A 23,033-nucleotide genomic window follows, 5' to 3' on the forward strand; every position below is an offset into this window, starting at 1 on the left:
AATGTTTTCAGATAAAAGTTTTTCTTCATCTGATAAAACAATTAATTTTTATACAATTGTTATATTTTTTATACAATTAATTAAAAAAAATTATAAACAAAAAAAATTAATTTTTTTAAACTTGTTTTTCAACGTAAAATTTTAATTAACATAAATAATTGTGATAGTATAAAAAAGTATTTTTCGTTTTTAATACATACAATTTTATCGTGTTGATTTTCATTGTTAAATTTTTAAAAATAGAAAAATTTATATTATATACTTTTATCTTTTACTAAACATTGGATACACTAGATATTGGACATACTAGATAAATGTATAATTATTTTATGAGATTTTTTTATTTTTAGTAGTCATCAAACTTCTTTATTTTTTTATGATAATAAAAGGATAAAGAATGAATAACAGTCAGATAAATAACAGTAAACAAATAACATAAATAATATTATGAATTATTCTACATGACAATGAAATTTTTCAGAAAAGTGTTGTAATAGAAATTTATTACCATTCCCATTGTATAATAACATGATTACCGTATATTAAATGAGACGATCATCCAAAATCTCTTGCAAAAAAGCGAATTCTTAAAATTATTTAACGAATTTTTAAAATTATTTGATTTCTCATCATTATGTACCGTTTAATTATGCGTGAGTGAATACTTTATAATATTTTTGAGATGAAAATTAATTATGAAATAAAAACTGTAATTTAATGATATTATTTCATAGATGTAAATTTATGTTGTAGTTATATAATATAACAACATAATAAAATTTCTATATAAAATTCTTCTAAATAAAGCCATATACAACAAAACCGTATACATTAAGCACATCATATATAATTTCTATAATTTTTCTCTTACAGTTGATGCAACATGCGATTTTGTTGGCCTCGTCAGTTCACCAATTTTGGTTGTTTTTCTGCTATGGCGTGTTTCAATTTATCAAGCTGATTGCAATATTTTCCAAAATTGATGGTTTCACCTTGAGAAAGGCACTCATAGTAGACTATATCTTTCCAATCCCACCAAATGGATAAAAAAATTTTCTTCGAGTGAAGTATAGGCTTCGTGACAGTTGAAGATCTATTGTCCTTTATCCAAATCGAGTACGTTTTGGATGCATATTTTGATACTAAATCCATGTCTCGTTTCTAGTGACAAGCCTCTTTATAAGAGAATCTCTTTCATGTCGCTGGAGAAGAAAATCGTACGTAGAGACACGGTTCATCGGTCTCCGTCAATAGCTATGGAATCCAAACATCGATTGACATATTCCATTTTGATTAGATAATTGTCTACCATTTTCCTGAAAAACGGTAGTGGTACCCACTATCTTTTGCACATTATATTGCGAATTTTCAGCAAGTATTGTCTTGAAAAAGTTCATATTCGTCGTTGCTGGGCGATCACTGCAATCTTCATCTTTCAAGTTAAAATTGTCAGTTCTAAATCTTTGTAACACTACTTCCATAAACAGTACAAATCTCGTTTATACTATTATTTGCAGTATCACTTTTTTTGCTCTTTTAAAGTAATAAAGCATAACATGCCGCAAATACTTTCTGTGGCTGTTCATATCGAACGGTGTAGAAAAAAGTTACACAAGAAATTTTCATCAACGAAAAAACTTTAAAAGAGCTCTGGAATGATTGAAATCGATGTTATAAATAGCTAATAGATAAGCCTGTATGTTCACATAAAAATAACCAATAAAATCATTCCTAGCGTGCGAAAAAAACTATGGAACACTCTAATATATTAAAAATAAAAAGTATAATTAATATTTTTAATAGTATATAATTAGTATTTCTTATAAAAAATTTATATAAGTTTTTTTTTCTTTTTTTTTCTATTTTATTCTATTCTATTCAAGTAATATGTTGATTTAATATTTAATAAAAAACAAAAATACTATATATAACTACATACTATATATAAACATATAATATATACGTTTATATATATTATATAATATATTATATAATATATAACATATAATATAAATTTCAAAAATTATATTATATTTTTTCGAATATTATTTTCAAAAATTTACGAAATACAGCAAAGCTATTTATTAAAAACAAACAATATTTCCATATATTATTACATAGTTATTTAAATTATTGATTAAAACATTATGTTGAAAAATTTTTTAAAATTATTAATTTTTCTTTTATAACTTTTTAAACTAAATAAACAATTAAAAAATGTTTTATCAAATGATAATTATAAAAAGAAACTGATTCTTTGTCTCAAATTTTTTTTATTTTTCTCTTGGGAATATAATAACATAAAATAGTTGAATTTTCAAAGATTGATTTTATCCTTTTAAAATGATTTTAAATTAAGTAATTGATTTTTTCTATTTCGACTTCATCAGTTTTTAAAATATTAAATAAATTAATTTTTTTAAAATTCATTTAATAAAAGAATATAACATAGAGTCATTGATTAAAAAAAATTTTTAATATATTAAAAATATTTAAAACATGATGATAAACAAATGAAATTAAATAGTCAACTTTTAATATTTTTTATAGAATAATATTAACAAATATTTTTCTTAATTACTATTTTAATTCTTTTAATTTAAATTTGTCACGTTTTTGTTATTTTTAAAATAATATAAAAATAAAGTAAAAATTCCTTTTAATATTAAGCAATAATATTGACACAAATTTTTATTTTCTGGTATCTAAAGAATGTAATACTATAGATATTTGTGGAGAAGTCGATCGACTAAAATAAGCATAAATTAATATAAAAAAAAATATTACTTGTTAAGTTCTTACATTTAAGTTTATTAGATGAAGCGAGATGTAAATAGAAAAAGTAAATAGAAAAAAAGAAATCGAAAAAAAAGTTTTTCATTTGAGACTTTTTTTCAAATAAATGAAATTCAATAAGTTATCAAGTATAAGCGAAATTAATTAGTTCTGACTATATGCGAATTAATTATTGATAAAAAAAATTCAATGTAAAAATAAATAGAAAATATAAAATAAATTTTCTTCATTTTCAAAAATAATTTTTCAAGAAAATTGAATTTGAAAATTTGCTAATACGACTATAAATGTTCCATATTCGATTTTCAAAAAAAGAAGATTTAACTTATTCATTCGTATTATACCGAAATTTTATTTGTATTTGAAAAATTTGCGAATTTAATTTGCTAGAAAATAAAGTCTCAAATTATATAAATTATATTAAAATAATTATATTATTATATTAAATATATAATTATATTAAAATAATACATTATTAAAATTATAAAAAAAAACATATATGAAAAGAAAAAAAAGAATTATAAAAAAATAAATTAATTATAAAAGAATATGTTGTAGTACCACAGCATTTCAATTCATTCTGCTTTGAAACCCAAACAAAATATAGAAAGTTACTTTATAACATGATTGCAATAAGATTATTTTCGAATGAAAATTTTTAGAAGATTTTTTAATAATGAACTAGATACCTCAAGATTTCCGTTTTTATATTCTATATTAATTTGTAGGTAATTATTCTATATTAATTTATATAAAAATTGTCACGATTTCGAAATTTCGCGGATTTCATTTTGGACATTATCCCATCCCTTCCATTAGAAATATTCGACATCTCGAAAAGGATTTCGAAAATAACCTTCATTGGTTTTCCAAAAAAATCAAGATCAATCAGGAATGCAACGACATAAACGAACAAAATGAGCAACGCAAAAATAAAATAAATTCAATTATCGCGAGAACAAGATCGATTATCATTCGCAAAAAAACTCACTTCAATATCAACAGCACTTATTTCTCATTAACGAAGTCATCATTTCAATAAGATTCAACATCACTAAGTTGAAATTGAATCATTTGGAGCATCACGACAACGTACATACAATCTATATATATCTTTTATATATCTTTTATATTTGAATGACTAAACTATTATATAAATACATCTTAAAATGCTTTAACAAATTGTAAAAGATCATATCATTTTTTTAAAAAAAAAAGGAAATTGATTTTTCTATGATCTATCTATATCTATCAAACATATCTATCAAAGATTACTTATGTTAAATTATGTAATATTTAATATTATGCTTCAAGTTTTTTTTCAAATTTAATTTGATTTTTTTTATATCATTAATAATAACCAATATTAAAAAATAAAGATATGTTTATTTTACATTTTTCATTGTATATAATAACAAATTTATGTGAAATCAAAATTACATTACATCATCATTTGAAACTAAAGAATGGAAATTCAGTTCTTCATAAGTATAGTAAAAAAAAATTCAGGAAATCATATATATTAAGTAATATATGTATTTGGATCTCTTTTTACAAAATTAATTTATACAATTTTTCAAACAGGTTTACAAGTTTGACTTATTTTAAATACAATTACAAAAACTCACACTAATTTACTTGACAAAAGATCATTAAAGTTTCACGCCAAGAATATTTGATATTCTTTTTAATATATTGTATGCAATTATATTTATTTTTTATATTTCATATAGTTCTTTGTATAATATGCAATGTAAAAAAAAACTCTTAGAAAGAGAAAAAAAATCACATTTTGGATGCATTTTACTTTACAGTAAATCATACCTTCATTTACAAAGATCATGTCAATATCAATTATGACGAAGAAAGGAATTAGTACTGTTCATAAGAATTGAATCATGTTCTCTGTTCTAAAATAATATTAAGATAATATTTCCAGATAAATTATTTATCAATATTTTGAAAGTCGTAATTGTCTCATACGATCTCGTGACTTTTCTATACCTTCTATACCACGTAATATACCATCACAAGAACTTTCAGTAAGAAATCATAATCTTTCGTTACAATTTTTGCATTTTTTCCCTCTATTTTGTATTTCTAGACAAAATAAACATTTATATAACATTCTATTTTAAATACAATTATAAAATATAATATAAAAAGATATAAAAAATATATAAGCTAGATTTGTCTCATTCTGATTTTATCTTTTCTCGTTATAGATTCGTGATAGATTATGATAAATTTAAAAAATTTTTTCTAAATTATATTTATTTAGACTATGCACTTTTAAAATTATATAGAATTGATTTTATTTGACCACTATATCTAAATTGGTTGCTCAGCACGATATTATTTAATATTTTATATAGAAAAAATGATGATACAAGAATGATAAATGTTTCTTTAACTTCGTTATGTATTTTTAGATACTTTTATTTAAAATTTTAAAAAATTTCTTTTTCTTCTAGATTTCTTGATTCAATTTTATATTATAGTTTTTCTTAAGATATTAAAAATCTGTTTAATGAAAAACTGAGATTGAGATATGAAAATATAAAAATTTCATCAGTATTAATTGATAATACCAATCAATTTGAAAAAAGAAAATATTTTTAAAAAATCAGAAATCTTTTTTATTTAAAAATTCAATAATCTTTTGAAATCTTTCTACAAATAAATCGTCTTAAATTATATTTTCAATACTTATTCTACGTTATAGTATTTTTTATCTAATTTTCTCGGTTCCAAAATCACATAGAAAAGACAAATTCAATTTATTATTGATCGAAACTGAAATAATTCTTCATCCTATCGCAATATGAAGCAGCGAATAAATTCGTGAGCTAATAAATCATAATAATCCTAAATATGTCGATACAGAAAATAATATAAACGTTAAATAAAAACGAGATAGAACTCGTGGCTTATGGTGCAACTGTGAGCTGTATAGATCAGTATGTGAGCATCGCATACCAGAGATCTCTTTTCGAATAGACTGATCCTTTTAAAATACGAATGCATGTTCACACGTATTGCAGGGTCTTTCATTTCGAATGAAAGTTTAAAATTTGATAAAATCAAAATATCCAAAAATATGAGATTCTAAAATTTGAAAATCTAAAAATTAAAGTACTTCAAAAATTATAACTTAATTAACTAAATTAATTACTTAAAGAATATTTTAATTTTTTCAATTTCTTTTTTAAATTCTTCATGATTAATAAATAGTTAATAACGAAAAATATTAATAGAAAATCAATTAATTAAAAAAAATAATAATTAAGTATTATGTAAATGTTATCGAAACTAAACCTTTCTTAATGATGTTGAGAAACTTAGTTTATAGAAACATATCTAAAGTACTACGATATAATGTGGAAAAATTAAAAATAAAAAAGAGAATAAAAATAAAATAAAAATAAAAATTAAAAAAATAAAGCATCTAAAAGTTAATGACTAGAATAATATTTACGAATGAAATTACTTCGATAAATTATTTTAATAATTTAATAAATTAATAATAATCGCAAATAATTGTAATGCTAAACAGTAAGGTTATAAAACGGATCAACTATAATAGCTACAAATAAATGTTATTTAAATATTTTAATAAATAATTACTTAAAAATTTCTAAATATTACTTTTCAACGGATTTCAATGCTCATCATGTGTGCACACACATCTAGAAAATTGTTGCAATCATTTGATAGAGATAATTTTTTATATATAATAATTATATATAATAATTTTTCACTATGTATCTTAATATATAGTTCGCGATGCATTAGACATACCTTGTATTTGAATGCATGCGTATAGATGCTGACTTCATAGAATCTGCTTACCAGAAAAGTCCCATCTGTAGCCACGGGATACTACTATTTAGTGATTTTGCTTCTTGCATGATTCCAGATAACCTTCCTACCATTATTATTTTTTCAAGAATAAACAATTAACGTATTCTGTTTTATGTACAGAATTAATTTTCGGAATATCAAAAAAAGAATGGATATTAATTGAATGAAGTTTGGTTATGATTTTTTAATTTTTAAAAAAATTTTTATAAAAAAAATAACTTTGAGTTTAAAATTTTTTTTTATTTTTTTTTAATTTTTTAATTATTTTTGATTAATCTTTTTTAATACAGAACTTTGTATAAGATAATTTGGAATGCTCAAAAATTGCATAATATTCAATAAAATTATTGTTTCGTTATTTCGCTAAAATTTTATATTAAGTTCTTTTAAATATTAGAAAAAATTAAAACAAAGTATTTGATAGTTATATTAGGATTTTAATATTTTCGGTAAATCTAAAATACTTCTAAAAAAATCAATAGAGAATCCTACTGATTTCATTTTTTTATTTTAGAATGTTAATTAAAATATTAAATTTAAATTTTTAAATTAAAAATGAGAATTATTTATAATTCTATAATTATATTCTATAATAAAATATTAATTATTTTAAATATTTAATTACAGAAAATTATATAATATTTTTCTCTAAAATTATATGCTGAAATCTTAATTTTGGTAGTCATAATCATAGATGTGAAAATCACAAACTCTCTTGAAATAATGATTCTCATTAACTTCTTAAAAACCGAATATACAACGGAAGTTACACCTTTTGTTCATACTTAATTTTATAATTCTCGGGATCGTAGATTCGCGAAACGTGTTTTCATACCTTTACATTATATTACATATCGAATGCCAATGATTAGTCTGTTAACAAAGTATTAGTTATCAACATATATAGATATTCGAGACATTGATGAATAATTTATTTATATTTTCAGTTATTAAATTATATCTGTTATGATTAATTATTTGAAAAATTAATATATATCGTGATATCGTGTGAATTTTATTAATTTAAAATAGACATGTTGCAAGATGAACTTTCAAATATATAAATGCCAAATAATAAATAAAAATCAGTATCATTTTATACTTTTCGGGATATTTTCACAAATGTTGAGGAATTATTTTGTGTGCATTATGTATTAAACGATTATGTTGATAGAGATAATTAAATTTTAACTTAATGGTTATTCAGTTTTACATTGGATAATCGTTTCCGTATAAAATAACGGAATATTAATATTAATCGACAATATATTAATTTAAATAAATTATATTAATAATAAATAAGTTAAATTAAAATAAAATAAGTACTAATATACTTATGATTGTTCGCATCCGCAATAATAGTATTGTAACGATTTTGATGGACATAAGCTAATAGCTGGATACTTGTCAAATGACTTTCGATAATAAATGATATACTTCTTAAAAATGAGTGGATTGTATAAATAGTTACACAAGCGGAGAACATGTCTATTAAAGAGCACGATTTCTCACAAAATCGCAGCAAGTAATGTTAGGTATGACGAATTAAAACAAAATTAATGTAATTAATAATCTCGATCGGACTACGACGTGTTCTACAACGAGATCTTCTTAACAAGTGACGTCCGTGTCCTCAGAAAAATTCTTTTTTAATTCGATTGGGACAGTTTGGGGCACGCCAATAACAATAACATCGCGGCCTGTTCGCGTTACCCACTAAATTCGAGGAAATTTCTCGCTTAGTGATCTGTATTCAAAGATCTCATAAACAGGAACAGATCGGCGAATCATTTTTATAAATTTTTCGAATTAGAACAATATTATTTGTCTTTGAATTAGCAGCGTTTGAAATATATCACCGTTAGGATCGGTTCAGTCAGTCTAAAGTACGTTAGAAATATACAATATAAATGTCGGCTAAATTCTCAGACAGTCTTCTCAAATAACACCATCCTTTATTTAGACTTAATAGAGATCCGCGCACGATAAGAACAGAGTTTTTTATATGAAAAATTTCTCCGAATAAGCTGTTTATAAATCTCGTGAGTAATAAATGTTCGTGAACAGATCGATTCTAAATATAAAAATATTATAATATTATATCAATGTATTTCAATGATAAAAATATATAATATAAATAATCAAATAACGTGTTAATTCTATCATTCAATTATATATAAACAATAAACAATATATATTTAGTTTTCTATTAAATTTTTCTAAACTTGGAAATTTAGAAATTTAAAAAATTAAAATTGAATATTGCAAAAAATTGATATCTCCTTCGTTTTATAATATATTTTAAGCAAACAAAATGTTTTATTTATTTTTATAAAAAATTATTTTTTATTAATATGTACTTTATTTCTGTTCTAAATGAATTTGATACTTTTTTCAATATGTATTATTTATTCATTCGATAGTTAATTATTTGTATGAGATTTATACAACTGCAATATTCGTTAATTTAATTTGAAGATTTAAATTCACAATTTATACTGACGTGCAAAGATTCCAGATTTTAATTTTTCTTCCAAAACAATCAAATAATATTACCCAGTATTATTATTTCAGTTGATAATTGTGTTAATAGTAATTGATAGTAATCGCAAAATCGCAAAATAGTTCAAAAGATTATTAAAATATATAAAATTGTTATAAAATTGTCTTTTACTTATCTTGTGAAATTATGCTGATTCTTGTAAGTCCAGCGATGTAAGTGTTGACAGTGTGCAGTGACAGGCATATTGGATGAATTTTTTCCTTATAAAAAAAAAAACAAAAAAAATAAAAAAATATTTATATATTTATTACATAAAAGTCATTGACGTTAATATTTGTCTTATTTCAATAATATATATATAGAGTATAATTTTTAATTTCATAATCTTAGAAAAACTTACACGATATTTAAGAACATTAGAGTCAAAACTTCATCACTTTCACAAGAAAACACAATGCAATGGATTCTAATGAAACCAGTGTTGTCGTATCATTACAATTGTTGCTTTTATTAATAGCAATTGAACAAATTCACACCATATTGGACCTTTGGACTTTTATCTCGATTTTATCTTTTATAAAAAAAAATTGAACAATCGTGCCCGTAAAAAAATAAAGTTACATGTGCTTCGGAGTTGATGAATTTTCTTTTTCCACTAGATTCTTTAAATATTGCATCATAATATTTGTTTTTACAACTACAAGATCAGACCATTATAAATTTCACATTATCGAATATTTACATGTTGTCGATTTCCATGTAATATAATTAAATAATATTAATATAGGCATTAATAATATAGATAATTAAATCTTATTATAGAACAAGATATATTTAAAATGAATTATTATTATTATTACTAATGTTTATCAATATATTTAAACACGAAAATTATTATGAATTTAAATATTTCTGCATTTTTATAATTCTTCTAATTATATCGTATAATTTTAAAAAGTATAATCTTCAAAATAACAAAACTACGAAGATTAAGATTGGACGGAAACTATATGTGAGATTTATATTTACTATGTTCTAATATATAAACAATATAAAATTCTATTATATAAACAATTGTTAATTTTATAATTGGTAAAAGTATTCCACAGAAAAACAGTTAAATTATTTACAATTAAACAAATAATAAAACTAAAAACAAATAAAGAAAACTTATTAAAATATTTATTATTTCAAACCATTCATTTTCTTTTTTTATTTATTTTTCCTATCAAATTTTCAACTTTTGTATAGGTTATAATCATTAAAGTTACGCATGTTATTTCGCATTATTCGTAGCAATCTTTTAAAATTATGTATTAAATTTGTTTATATATTTATATGTATATTCTAACGTGTATTCTAAATATTTAAAATATTCAATTTTTCAATAATATTTATTGTTAAATTTTTTAACTTTCGAGAGTGTTAGTTTTGAGAAAAAGAAGGATTTATCGGTTTTTTCCTCTTCTTTAGCCAGTTAGTATTTGATTTCCATTTCCTTGATTTTTTAGATTTATAGGCGGAACACCCGCCACTATCGGCAGAGCATCCGCCAATGCTGTGCGGTATGATTTCGTTACTTTAGCGAGGACTGGACTTGGCCTAGGATGCAATCCTGATTTATTAACTTTGTCGCATCATGACGCCGCTGCATACGTTGTTATTGGTATAAATATACCATTGTACAGTGTTGACATACATGTCTGGTCCCAATCTCTTTTCGCTATCGCTGCAAGAGCGAATTTTTCAGTACTTCTTGCTTTGATTTTTCGTACGTGTGTCATTATTCGCAGGCTCGTATCTAGATGTACGAGCCCAGGTATCTGACGCTCGCCTTCATTCTTACCTTGCAACTTTAGAGTCCGTGGTCTTCTAGCGTGTCCTTTAACAAAATCATTTCGGTCTTCTGCGCCGAGAGGGTGAAAGTTTCTCCTTTCCACACCATTCCTCAATTATTCCAATGGCGGTCTGTCCCGCTGTTTCGATTTGGACGCGACTATTTCCGGAAATTATTATCAAGAGGTCATCCGTATATGCGACCGCACGCACGCCCCTCCGTCCGAGAGTGTGAAGCAGATCGTCGAAAACTAGGTTCCAGAGACTTGGGCCCAGGAGTATAGATCCTTGCGAGCATCCTCTTGTGGCGTTCTTCGTAACGGCTCTGTGTTTGCCGACAAAGCCTACCGTATGTCCTCGCAAGTAACAAGAAGGAATAGGATCCTCGGACAGCCTCTCTCTCGCAAGCGGTACAATATGCTCGGCCACCACACATGATCAAACGCTCGCCTGATGTCAAAGAAGATGGCGGGGACATACTTGTCCTTTATTATTCTCCTCATTTCTAGGATTACGTCTATCGTCCATCTTCCCCTTCGAAATCCGTATTGATTTGTGCCGTACCAACTGTCCGAAAACAACGGTCTGAATCTTTCTGCCAGCAATTTCTCCAGACACTTTCCAATCACTGAAAGGAGACAGATCGGGCGGTACGAGACTGGATCCGATGCGTCCCCATCGGGATCTTTTAGTAGAGCATGGATCGAGTTTTCTTTCCAGGTCTCGGAGAAGGTATCATAGCGCAGACAGGCATTAAAGAAATCTTGCAGCTCTTTGCAAATGATGGCGTGGGAGGCCTTAAGAATTTCGACTTTGATTCTATCGGGACCCGACGCTTTACCATTCTTCATACTGTTTATTGCACGCCGGACTTCCTCCTTATCGAAAGGCGGCGCATCATCCGTCATCGGTGGTTTAACCGCCATCGATGTTTCATTATTTGCGCAGCCATGATATCCTGCGTATCGTTCGGAACGAGGGAGTCCAATAATACTCCTCCCACTTTGGTCTTTCTTTTTCGCCTACCTACCATTCCTTCAGCGTTGCAACTACGATCTCTGCCGCAACCTTCCTGCTACAAAGTTTGTAAATCACGCCCCATGGGTCGCAGTTTCCTTCTATGGTGACGAATCTCTCGTCTGGCTTTTCCAATTTCCGTTTTGTATTCCCGCCGAAGGTTCAAATACACGGTTCTTCTTTTTTCCCTAAGTTCGGGAGCACGCTCCATCTGGAACGCCTTTCTTGTTGCATACATCCTCTTCTTGATCAAGGATTCCACCATGAAACTGATTTTACATCCGCTTTTTTCGGTTTCATCGCATGGTTGCACGCTTCGATGATGGTATTCCGCAGGGCAATTGCAGCAGAGAAAACTCTCTTAGCCGAAAGAATCTCGGCGTTTAGGCATTCCCCGCTCCGCAACTCCGCGATACGCCTCCGGAATTTTTCCCAGTCTGCCGTTTTTATGTTATATTTGGGGAGTGTCAGTTGGTATTGCTGACCTCGCTGCGGTGCCACACTTGTCAATATCACATTATGGTCGTTGGTCGTCCATTCTTCCACGACAGACCACTTCCTGACGAGTTTCAAAACACCTCGGGAAGGAAGAGTTATATATCAATGGTCGAGGCGCCCGAGTGCAGAAGTGGGGGGTGATCCCGACTCGCCAGGGCAAGCTCGATTTCCTCGCCACGGGTATCCGCATAATGACAGTGCCGTAGAGGTGATCTTGCGTTTACATCGGCCGAAATGATTAATTTCTCTCCGGGAAAGGTGGACGTGATCTCTTCTATTTTTCGGATGTATGGTTCGATGCTATCAGAGCATTGAAAATAAATGCCTCCGGAGATCACGAGCACACGCCGCCCGAATTCGATGAATTTCCCTCTCGGGTTATATGGTTCTTGCATGAGCAGGATGTCGATGCATTCATCGTCCATGATCCGCGCAATCTCGAGGGTGATACATTGCGCTCTCCGCATGTTGAGTTGGGCCAAACGTAGTTCGTATACATCTTTATAGGTCTTACTGATCATAGTTCGTTCGTAGTAGGACCTGATTCAAAGCCGCTATGTAATTTTAATAAGAGGGACAGGCCTTATCCATCACGGCGTATGATGATGTTTTTCCGCTTCTCTTGCAATTACGGCAAACTGGATTTTTGTTTTCGTTAGGACAGTTTTTGAAGGCATGGCCTTCCTCTGCGCAGTGGCCGCAAATTTCCTTGTCGTTCCGGCAATACTTCGCTGTATGTCCAAAGTTGTGGCACTTGTAGCATCTCGTCGCCACTAGATAATCCTGTACTCTGTAGCAGTTCCAACCAATGTAGATTCTCTCTTCTTTTAATAAGAATTTCGCGGGCTTCTTTCGAAGTCTCGAGCACCCAATTACCAGCACTCAATCTTTCTTTTTTCCTGTCACCGGTTTTAAATGCTAACCTTACTTGTCGGCGGAACATTTCTTTCGTGTTTGTTTCTAAGTTCTGCTCTATAAGAGCTTTCATTATCTCCTCGTCATTATTAGCTCTGGAGATATCATATATTATCACTCGTGGACATTTCTTCGCCGGGACATTGACCACGAAACCAGCCTCTCTCAGTTTTCGGTACTTGAGGAGGGTCGTAAGGTCCTTTTGACCTGCCGTTTCTACGAGGATTCCGTTGCCGCTAATTTTTTTTATATGCTTAACTTTAAGTTTTTCCGCTACGGGCGAGACGATCTTTAAAACGGCTTCCTTTGTTTTTTCGGAGTTATTCGCGATCCCTGCATCAGATATTGTTATGAAGTTCGATGGGTCTCGTTTCGTGTTTGTGAGCGCTGCAACGCATGCCCACGCGCTCCGTATGTCATATTTGCTCGATCGTTGTATGACTTTTTCTACTGCGCTTTCCAGCGTTTGTTGCTGATCCTGTTTTCCTTGTTGCAATACCATTATCTGACCCTCTAAATTGCTATTGTAAATTAGATTTCGTTGGAACAGTATCTGGATTTTCGCCACCCTTGATGTTCCTTAGTCATGTCGCTTCGACGCCATCCTATCGTTCGCGATAATTTGCCCGATCACGTCGCTTCGGAACTATCTAGTCATTTGAATTAAAACTCCCGGTTATGTCGGTTCGCGCCGCTTTATTCTATTTAGTAAATTCGACCTTTACTAGTGGCGTATTTGCATCGCGAAAGCCCTTTCAGTGTCCCAACGGCGTATTCCTTCTATTTTATAAGTACCAGCTAAAATTGCTTTAATTAAAGATAGTTTTAAAAAATGTACAAATCGCCTGTTTATTTCATTAAACTTGAAATAAGTCGTAACGTAGTAAAAGTATTAGAAAGTATTTTTAGATTTAAAATTTTAGTTCAAAAAAAGTATTTCTTTCACATTGAAAAAATTAAAAAAATCTTTAAATTTTATAAATTAATTTATTAAATTTTCTTTTGAAGTTTAAAATTATAAGTTTTAAAAGTTTAAAAATTAAAGTTGAAAAAAATTAAATTAAAGTTAAATTAATTATTTTGAATTCATTTTTATTTATATAATTAAAGGTAATGTAAATGAAAATTATTAAATATTAAAGGATAAAATTTTATTTTGTACCTTGAGTATCAGAATTGATTAAAATTTATTTAAGAATTTGAAATATCTCGAAAATAGAAGAGCTAAATTTATAAAATTTTTTTTGTAATATTAAAATTATAAACATAAATTTAGAAATTAAATGTCATTCAAGTTTATTTTATAATATCCAGTTTTTCTAGAAATAAATTTAATTTAGATATAAAAATTTTAATAAATTAAATTTTAAATAAAAATTTAATTTATTTAATTTTAATATTATATATTTTATATAATATTATATTGTTTAATATTAAATAATATTTCTTTAATTTAAAAAATTTAATAATTTAATTTGTTTTAAATTAATTTGTTTTAATTTAAATAAAGATTTAAATTAAAATTTTTATTTATTATATAAAAATATATATCAAAATTATAAAAAAATATAGAAATAACGATTAAATTAATAATAAAAGTAAATTTTTAATTAAAATTATTTAAATTACACAATTTAAAGGAATTCGATAAATATATTATTCACCTGTTTATCAAAAAAAATATGTTCTAAAAACATGAATTTAATTTTAGGCCGATCTGTTTCATGAAGTAAAATTTAAATAGCTGCAGTATATTGGCTGTACAAAAGTAGCATAATAAATTGTCTTTTAATTGAAGAATTAACGAATGAACGAATTAATGAAATAATAACTATCTCTAAATTATAAAATGAATTTAAATTTTTAATAAAAATTCCATTATTAATTAATTATAGGACGGATATGATCCTATAGAATTTTATTTAATTTAGTTATTTATTTAAATTATTTTTAAATAAAAGTAATATTTTAATAAATAATTAATTAAATTTGATTGAAAGAATTGATAAATTTAATTAACTTTATTTAAAAATTAAATTTGATTAAAAGATATTTTTGATTTATATTTTATAATTAAAAAAATAAATTACTTTAGGAATAACAGCGTAATCTTTTGATAGATCATATTGATAAAGATGATTGCGATCTCGATTTTGAATTAAGATAAAAATTAAATATAGGAATTTAAGTTTTTAAGTCTGTTCGACTTTTAAAATTTTACATGATTTGAATTCAAATCGATAAATCAAATTGGTTTCTATCTATATTATATTCTATCTATCTATATATTCTATCTAAAATAAAAAAATAAATTAATTGTACGAAAGAACTTTAATTTATATTATTTATATTATTTATATTATTTATAAATAAATAATTAATAAATTTATTATTTTAGCATATAAGATGCATTAAATTTAAAATTTAATTATATTAATTTATTTAAATTAATAAATAATAATTTGAATTTTGAATTTCAATTAATTTATTAATTTTAATAGTTATAATAATATTTTAATTAGTAATATTTTTAACTTTGCTGGAACGAAAAATTTTAGAATATATTCAAGATCGAAAAGGACCTAATAAAATTTTTTTATTTCGTTTATTTTAATCTTTTAGAGATGCATTAAAATTATTATCAAAAGATTGATTTTTTTTATCATTAGTTATATGAGTTTTATATTCTTGGGTTAATATTATTTGTACAATGGAATTTAATATTTCATTTATATTATTAATTTTAGGATTAAGTGTGTATCCAGTACTATTTGTACAGTACTGTTGGATGAATTTCAAATTGTAATTGTGCTATTTTAGGTTTAATACGTTTAGTTTCAACAATAATTTCTTTTGAAATTAATTTATTTTTTTTTAGATTAGTTTTTAGATTAATAATATTAATTGAACGATTATCTTTTAGTGAATTTATTAATTATCAAAATAAAATTAAATTTGCAATTTTATAATCATGTTAATAAAATAAAATTATTAATAAATATTCAATAATAAATTTTATTAAATAGATTGAATTTATTATTTTTTAAATTGTTATTATATAAAATAGTGATATAAATAAAATAAAATTAAAATTGATATTACTAATCCAATTACTCCACCAAGTTTATTAGAAATTGCACGTAAAATTGAATGTGCAAATAAAAAGTATTATTCAGGTTTAATATGTGTTGGAATATTTATTGGATTTGAAATTTAAAAATTATCTCCTAAATGGTATGAAAATTAAAAATTAATAAATATAAAGATGAATAAAATAATATAGAATCTTAATTGAAATTGACTTTTAATTGAAAAATATGGATGAAATGAAATTTTATTGGCGTAATTTGAACCTAATGGATTTGATGAACCAGTTAAACGAAGTGCAAATAAATGTAAAATAAGTATAAATAAAATTACTAATGGTAAAATAAAATGTAAAATATAATAAAATAAATAAAGTAAAATGAAAAAAATCGATTTAAAGTGGCATTAATAATTGAAAATTAACTTTAAATTCATAATATAATTTATCACTAATGTATGGAATTGCTGATAGTAAATTTGTAATAACTGTAATTCCTCAATATGATATTTATCCACAAATTAAAACATAACCTATAAATGCTGCTGCTATTTATATTAAAAAAATTAAAATTCCAATTCTTCATATTCTAGGAAATTTATATGAACAATAAAATATATTACGTTTAATATGAATGTATATAACTATAAAATAAAACTATAAAATAAAAAAATAAAAATATAACTATAGAATAAAATGAAGCACCATTTATATGAATTAATCGAAATAATCAATCTGAATTTATATCTTTTATAATATTTGTAATTGATAAAAATGCAATATCAGTATTAAGACAATAATATATTGATAATATAAATACAGAAATAATTTTAATTATTAAAAAAATTCGTAAAATTGATCCAAAATTATATATATAATTAATATTTATTGGTGTTGGTAAATAGATTGTTGATATAATTATTTTTAAAAATTCATTAGAATTAAAAAATTTTTTTAAAATTTTTATTTTGAGTTTAATTTAAATATTGAATTATTTTTTCTTTCGAAGAGTTTTTTTTCAATATATATAATTTTTGTTATTAATAATAAGATAAAAATTAATATAAAAATTATTGTGATAAATAATGTAATATTTATTTCTGTATATAAATAAGTTAAGTCAATATTTTTAATCAGATTAAAATATATTTCATTATTTATTATTTTTTCTTATAATTTAAACGATAATATTATTAAAAATAAAATTTGTAAAAATAATTTAATTTTAAGTTTTAAAAGTTCATTTATTAAAGAAATATAATATGAAAATATTACTAATATTCCTCTTAAAAAAAAAAAAGTTATTACAATTAATAATGAATTTATTGGACCAGTTAAAAATAATATAGTAGAAATATAAATTGAATATACAATTAAATAAATTAATAAAATTGATGGATTATTATAAATATTATTTAAATAAATTCTTGAGATTGTTGAAATTATAGTTGATGATAAAATTTTACATAAAATTAAAATTATTGTTATAATAAATTTGTTATAAATTATAATTTTAGTTATATATACACAATAAATATTTATTGTTCAAAAAATAGTTTAATCAAAAATGGTAATTTTGGGAATTATCGATATTTAATAATTTAAATTTTTTTGAAATTTTAAATAAACTTAGCTAAAATATTATTTTATATATTTTTAATTTACAAAATTAATGTTTCAAATTAAACTATTTAGCTAAATAATAATTACAATTTATTAAATTAATATTTTTAATAATTTTATTATTTTTTATATTTACATTATATTATAATGTAAATTTTCTAACATTTTCAATTTTAACAGAATTTTATTTTATATTACAGTTATTACAGGTTATTACAGTTTTATTTTATATTATTGATAATGAAATTAATACACGATTATTTTTAATTTTTTTATTATTTTCTGTTTCTGAATTAGTTTTGGATTTATCATTATTAGTAAAAATAAATTATGAATTATGTCATCGAAAATTAAGAATATTAGATTTAATTTATTAACTTAGGATTATTATAATTTTATTAATATTTGTATATTTATTTATATTATTGATTTAAAAAATAAATAATTTAAATTTAATTATAATATTATTGATAAATTTATTTAATTTTAATTGAATTGAATGAATTTTTATTTTTTATAATTTTAATTTCAATAATTTTTCTTACGATTTAATAATATTAACTTTATGAGTTTTTTGATTAATTTTTTTATCATTAAATAATAATAGAACAAATTGTTTGTTTATAAATCTATTATTAATAATTTCATTATTATTAGTTTTTATATCAATAAATTTATTGGTATATTATTTATTTTATGAGTTAGATTTATTATTGATTTTTTATTTAGTTGTTGAGGATATGAAAATCGTTAATTATAAATTTTATTTATTATTTTCTACAATAATTTTTTCATTAATAATATTATATATTATTTATTATATTTATTGAATTGATTGTAGATTAAATTTTATATTAATTGAAAAATTAAATTTAAATTTAAATTTAATATTATTTATGTATTTATTAATATCATTTCTAGTTAAAATTCCAATTTATTTACTTCATGGTAGATTATTAAAGATTCATGTTGAAGCATCTTATTATGGATCATAATTTTAGCTTCAGTTATATTGAAATTAGGAGAATATGGAATATTATGATTAATTTATAATAATATTTGATTAATTTTTAAGAATTTATTTTTATACAAAAAATTTTAATTGTAATTAATTCATTTGGAATTTTAATTTTAAGATTAATATGTTTATCTCAGTATGATATAAAATCTATTATTGCAATTTCATCAATTGTATATATTAATAATTATAAGAATATTAACTTTTTTTAAAATAAGAATAAATGGTGGTTATTTAATAATAATTTCTCGTGGTCTTAAATTTTCAGGATTATTTTTTTTTAGTAAATATAATTTATAATTATATTTACTAGACGTTTAATATTTGTTAATAAAGATATAATTAACTTTATATCTACAATATTTTTATTTTGATTTGTAATATGTTCATCTATATTTATCTATATAATCTATATAATATAGGATCACCTGTTAAATTAAATTTAGTAAGTGAAATTATATTAATAATTGGTTTAGTATCATGATTAAAATTTATAATTGTTATTCTAAAAATATATTGTTTATTTAGATTTATTTATTCAATTTATTTATTTATATTTACTAATCATGGAAAGATTTATATAAGTTTTAAAATTAATAATGGTTTATTGGTTGAATATTTTATATAATGGTTGAATATTTTATTTTAATAATATATTATTTTAATAATTGAATTCCATTTAATTTAATGTGTTTTTAAAATTATATTTTATTTAAAATTTATTTAAATAGTTTACTAAAAATATTGATTTGTGAAATGATATAAATATAAATTTATTTTAAATTATCATAAAAATATAATTAACTGGAATTTTGTTATTTAAATTTAGATTATTTATTATATTATTAAGATTTTTATATTTAAGTAAAATCGTTATTTTTAAATAAAATATTTATACATTTAATTCTATAAAATTTAATTTCTTAATAATAATTGATTATAAATCATTAATATTCATTTTTTTAGTAAGGATTTTTCTATAATTATTATTTATTGAATTAGATATATAAATTTAAGAGAATTAAAAATAAATCAGTTTTAATATTTAATAATTTTATTTTTAATTTCTATATATATATCAATTTCAAGACCAAATATATTATCAATTATTTTTGGTTGACATAGATTAGAATTAATTTCTTATTATTTAGTAATTTATTACATAAAATTAAAATCATTTACTTCAAGTAATACTTTAATTATTTATATAGTTTTATATAGTTTATTTTAAAACGTGATATCAGATTATTATTAATTATTAATTATATGTTTAATAATTTATTATGGAAGACAAAATTTATCTTTTTATAAAATAAATAAATTTCTAATAATTTTTTTATTATTAATAGCTTTCACTAAAACAGCTCAAATTCCTTTTTCAATTTGATTACCAATGGCAATGAAAGCTCCAGCATCTGTTTCATTTTTAGTTCATTCTTCAATATTGATAACAGCTGGAATTTATTTATTAATTCGTTATGTAGATTTATTAGAGTGTAAATATAAAAATATTATTTTATTAATTTCAAAATTAACAATATTATTTACTGAATTAACAGCAAATTTTGAATTAGATTTGAAAAAACTGTTGCTTATTCAACATTAAGACAATTAGGTTTTATAATAAGAATATTATCTATAGGATTTACTGAATTAGTATTTTTACATTTATTTATTCATGCAAAAATTTAAGTCATTAAAATTTATTTATTAATGTGTTAGAAGATATATACATTTTATAAGAAGATATATACATTTTATAAATTGAAATCAAGATATTCGATTATATTTTGGAATATATTATGTTTATCCATTAAAAAGGATAATTATTATTTATTCAATCTTAAGATTATATGGATTTCCATTTTTAGTTGGTTAATTATTCTAAAGATTTAATTATTGAATGTTTTTTCTCTAAAATAAATTATTTTTCAATATTTATTTTTCAATATTTATTTTTCAATAGTAAATTTAATTATTGGAACAATTTTAACTGTTTCATATTCTTTTTGAATAATTTTATACAAATAAAATTTATACAAATAAATATTTAATAATTAATTGTTGTATTTAAAAAAGAAAATGAAATTATGGGAATTTTTATATTAATAATAATAATAATAATAATTTTAAGATTAATTTATAGAAAATTAATTTTTAATGCAATAAATTTTAATTTATGTAGAATTAATTTATTATGAATTTATAAATTAATATTATTTAAAATAATTGTTATAAGAATTATAATTATTATAGGATATAATTTTTATAAATTTATTTTATTAAGTAATAATTGGTTTATTGCAAATATTATTTATATTTATAAATATAATTTATAAAAAAATTTATAAAAAAAATTAATTTTATCAATATTTAATTAAATTTTATTAATTATTTATTAAAATTGCTAAATAATTAGCTTTAATTAATTTAAAATTTATTAAAATTTAAAAATTAAAATTTATTTATTATAGCATATAATATATAAGAAGTATATATTACAATATAATATTATATTATAATATATATCATCATTATAATATAATAAATTATAATATAATATAATATAATATAATATAATATAATAAATTATAATATATAAGAAGTAATAATTTACATTTAATTTCGACTTAAAGATTGATTCAATTAATTAAATCCTTATATTATTTTAGTTATTGTAATTATTATAGTCTAATTAAAATATTCAATTTAAATAATTGTTTATTTACTCAAATAATAATATATATGATAATATGAATATATATATATAATTAAAATTTAATTTTTAAATTTAAATCAATAAATAAATAGAATATAAATAAATAAAAATAATCAAAGTACATCAACAAAATATCAAAATCAAATGGCTAATTTAAAACTTATATTATGTTTATTTCAAAAATGAATTTTTAATAATCGATATTGAGATACTAAAAGAAAAATGATCCAATCAGTACGTGTAAACCATGAAATCCAATAGCTATAAAAAAAATTGAATAAAAAAAAGAAATAGAATCATAAATTCTATCATTAAAGCAAAAAAAGAAGAATTTAAATATTCAATTGTTTATAAAATAGTAAAATAAATCACTAATAAAATTGTTTGTGTTAAATAAAATTTTCTATATTTTAATTTATTAATAATTAAATAATAATGACTTAACGTTACCATAAAAGGGATAATTATTACTTGTTCAATTTTAAGATTATATGGATTTCCATTTTTAGTTGGTTATTATTCTAAAGATTTAATTATTGAATGTTTTTTCTCTAAATCCTAGAGAAACTAGAGTAAATAAATTTAATAATGGAATTTCTATTGAATATTAAAAATTTAATATTTTTCGATGGTCATAATATATCAATTCCAATTTCATATTTGGAGAAATTGATGTATGAAAGAAAGTCCAAAAAAAAAAAAAAATACAAAAAATATTAATTCTGAAATAATAAATAAAATTATTCTACATTTTAAGAAATTAATAATAAAGATATATGTAATCCTTTATAATAAAATATTCTTTCTCCAATAATATCACAAAATTAAAATATTATAATTAAAGTGGTATTAATTATATTTAAAATTATAAGTAAAGAAATTGTTCTTGCTAATTCAAATAATCTAAAAGATAAAATAATTGGTCATGGGCAATTTATGATTACATTGAATGGAAAGTTGTTTTTCATTATTTATTAATTAAAATTAATTTGATTCTGAAAAATATAAAATTAAGAAAATTGAAAATACATATGGTTGAATAATTGATATAAAAATTTCTAAAGTTAATAATGTATTTTGAATTAATATATTAATTGGAATTATTGGAATAAAATTTCTAATAAAAATACTTAATAATGTTAAAATTAAATGTCCTCAA

The 23,033-nt window shown here is 22.5% G+C and overlaps 1 protein-coding gene and 1 long non-coding RNA gene across 2 annotated transcripts in view; one reads left to right on the top strand and one right to left on the bottom strand.

The window, feature by feature from the left end:
• LOC133667556 (uncharacterized) overlaps positions 1-23,033 on the top strand; it is a 445,540-nt gene that overhangs the window by 204,968 nt on the left and 217,539 nt on the right. The gene's annotated exons all lie outside the window — the stretch shown is intronic.
• Positions 10,773-14,466, bottom strand: LOC133667561 (uncharacterized). The gene is made up of 2 exons (XM_062086826.1): positions 11,010-14,466; positions 10,773-10,892 (listed from the first exon to the last, which is right to left on the bottom strand). Exon 1 carries the CDS (start codon positions 13,929-13,931, stop codon positions 13,170-13,172), a length of 762 nt encoding a protein of 253 aa, XP_061942810.1. The 5' UTR covers positions 13,932-14,466; the 3' UTR covers positions 10,773-10,892; positions 11,010-13,169.

This window comes from Apis cerana, unplaced genomic scaffold, assembly GCF_029169275.1.
Source record: "Apis cerana isolate GH-2021 unplaced genomic scaffold, AcerK_1.0 Chr0_AcerK, whole genome shotgun sequence".
Classification (NCBI taxonomy): Eukaryota; Metazoa; Arthropoda; class Insecta; order Hymenoptera; family Apidae; genus Apis; species Apis cerana.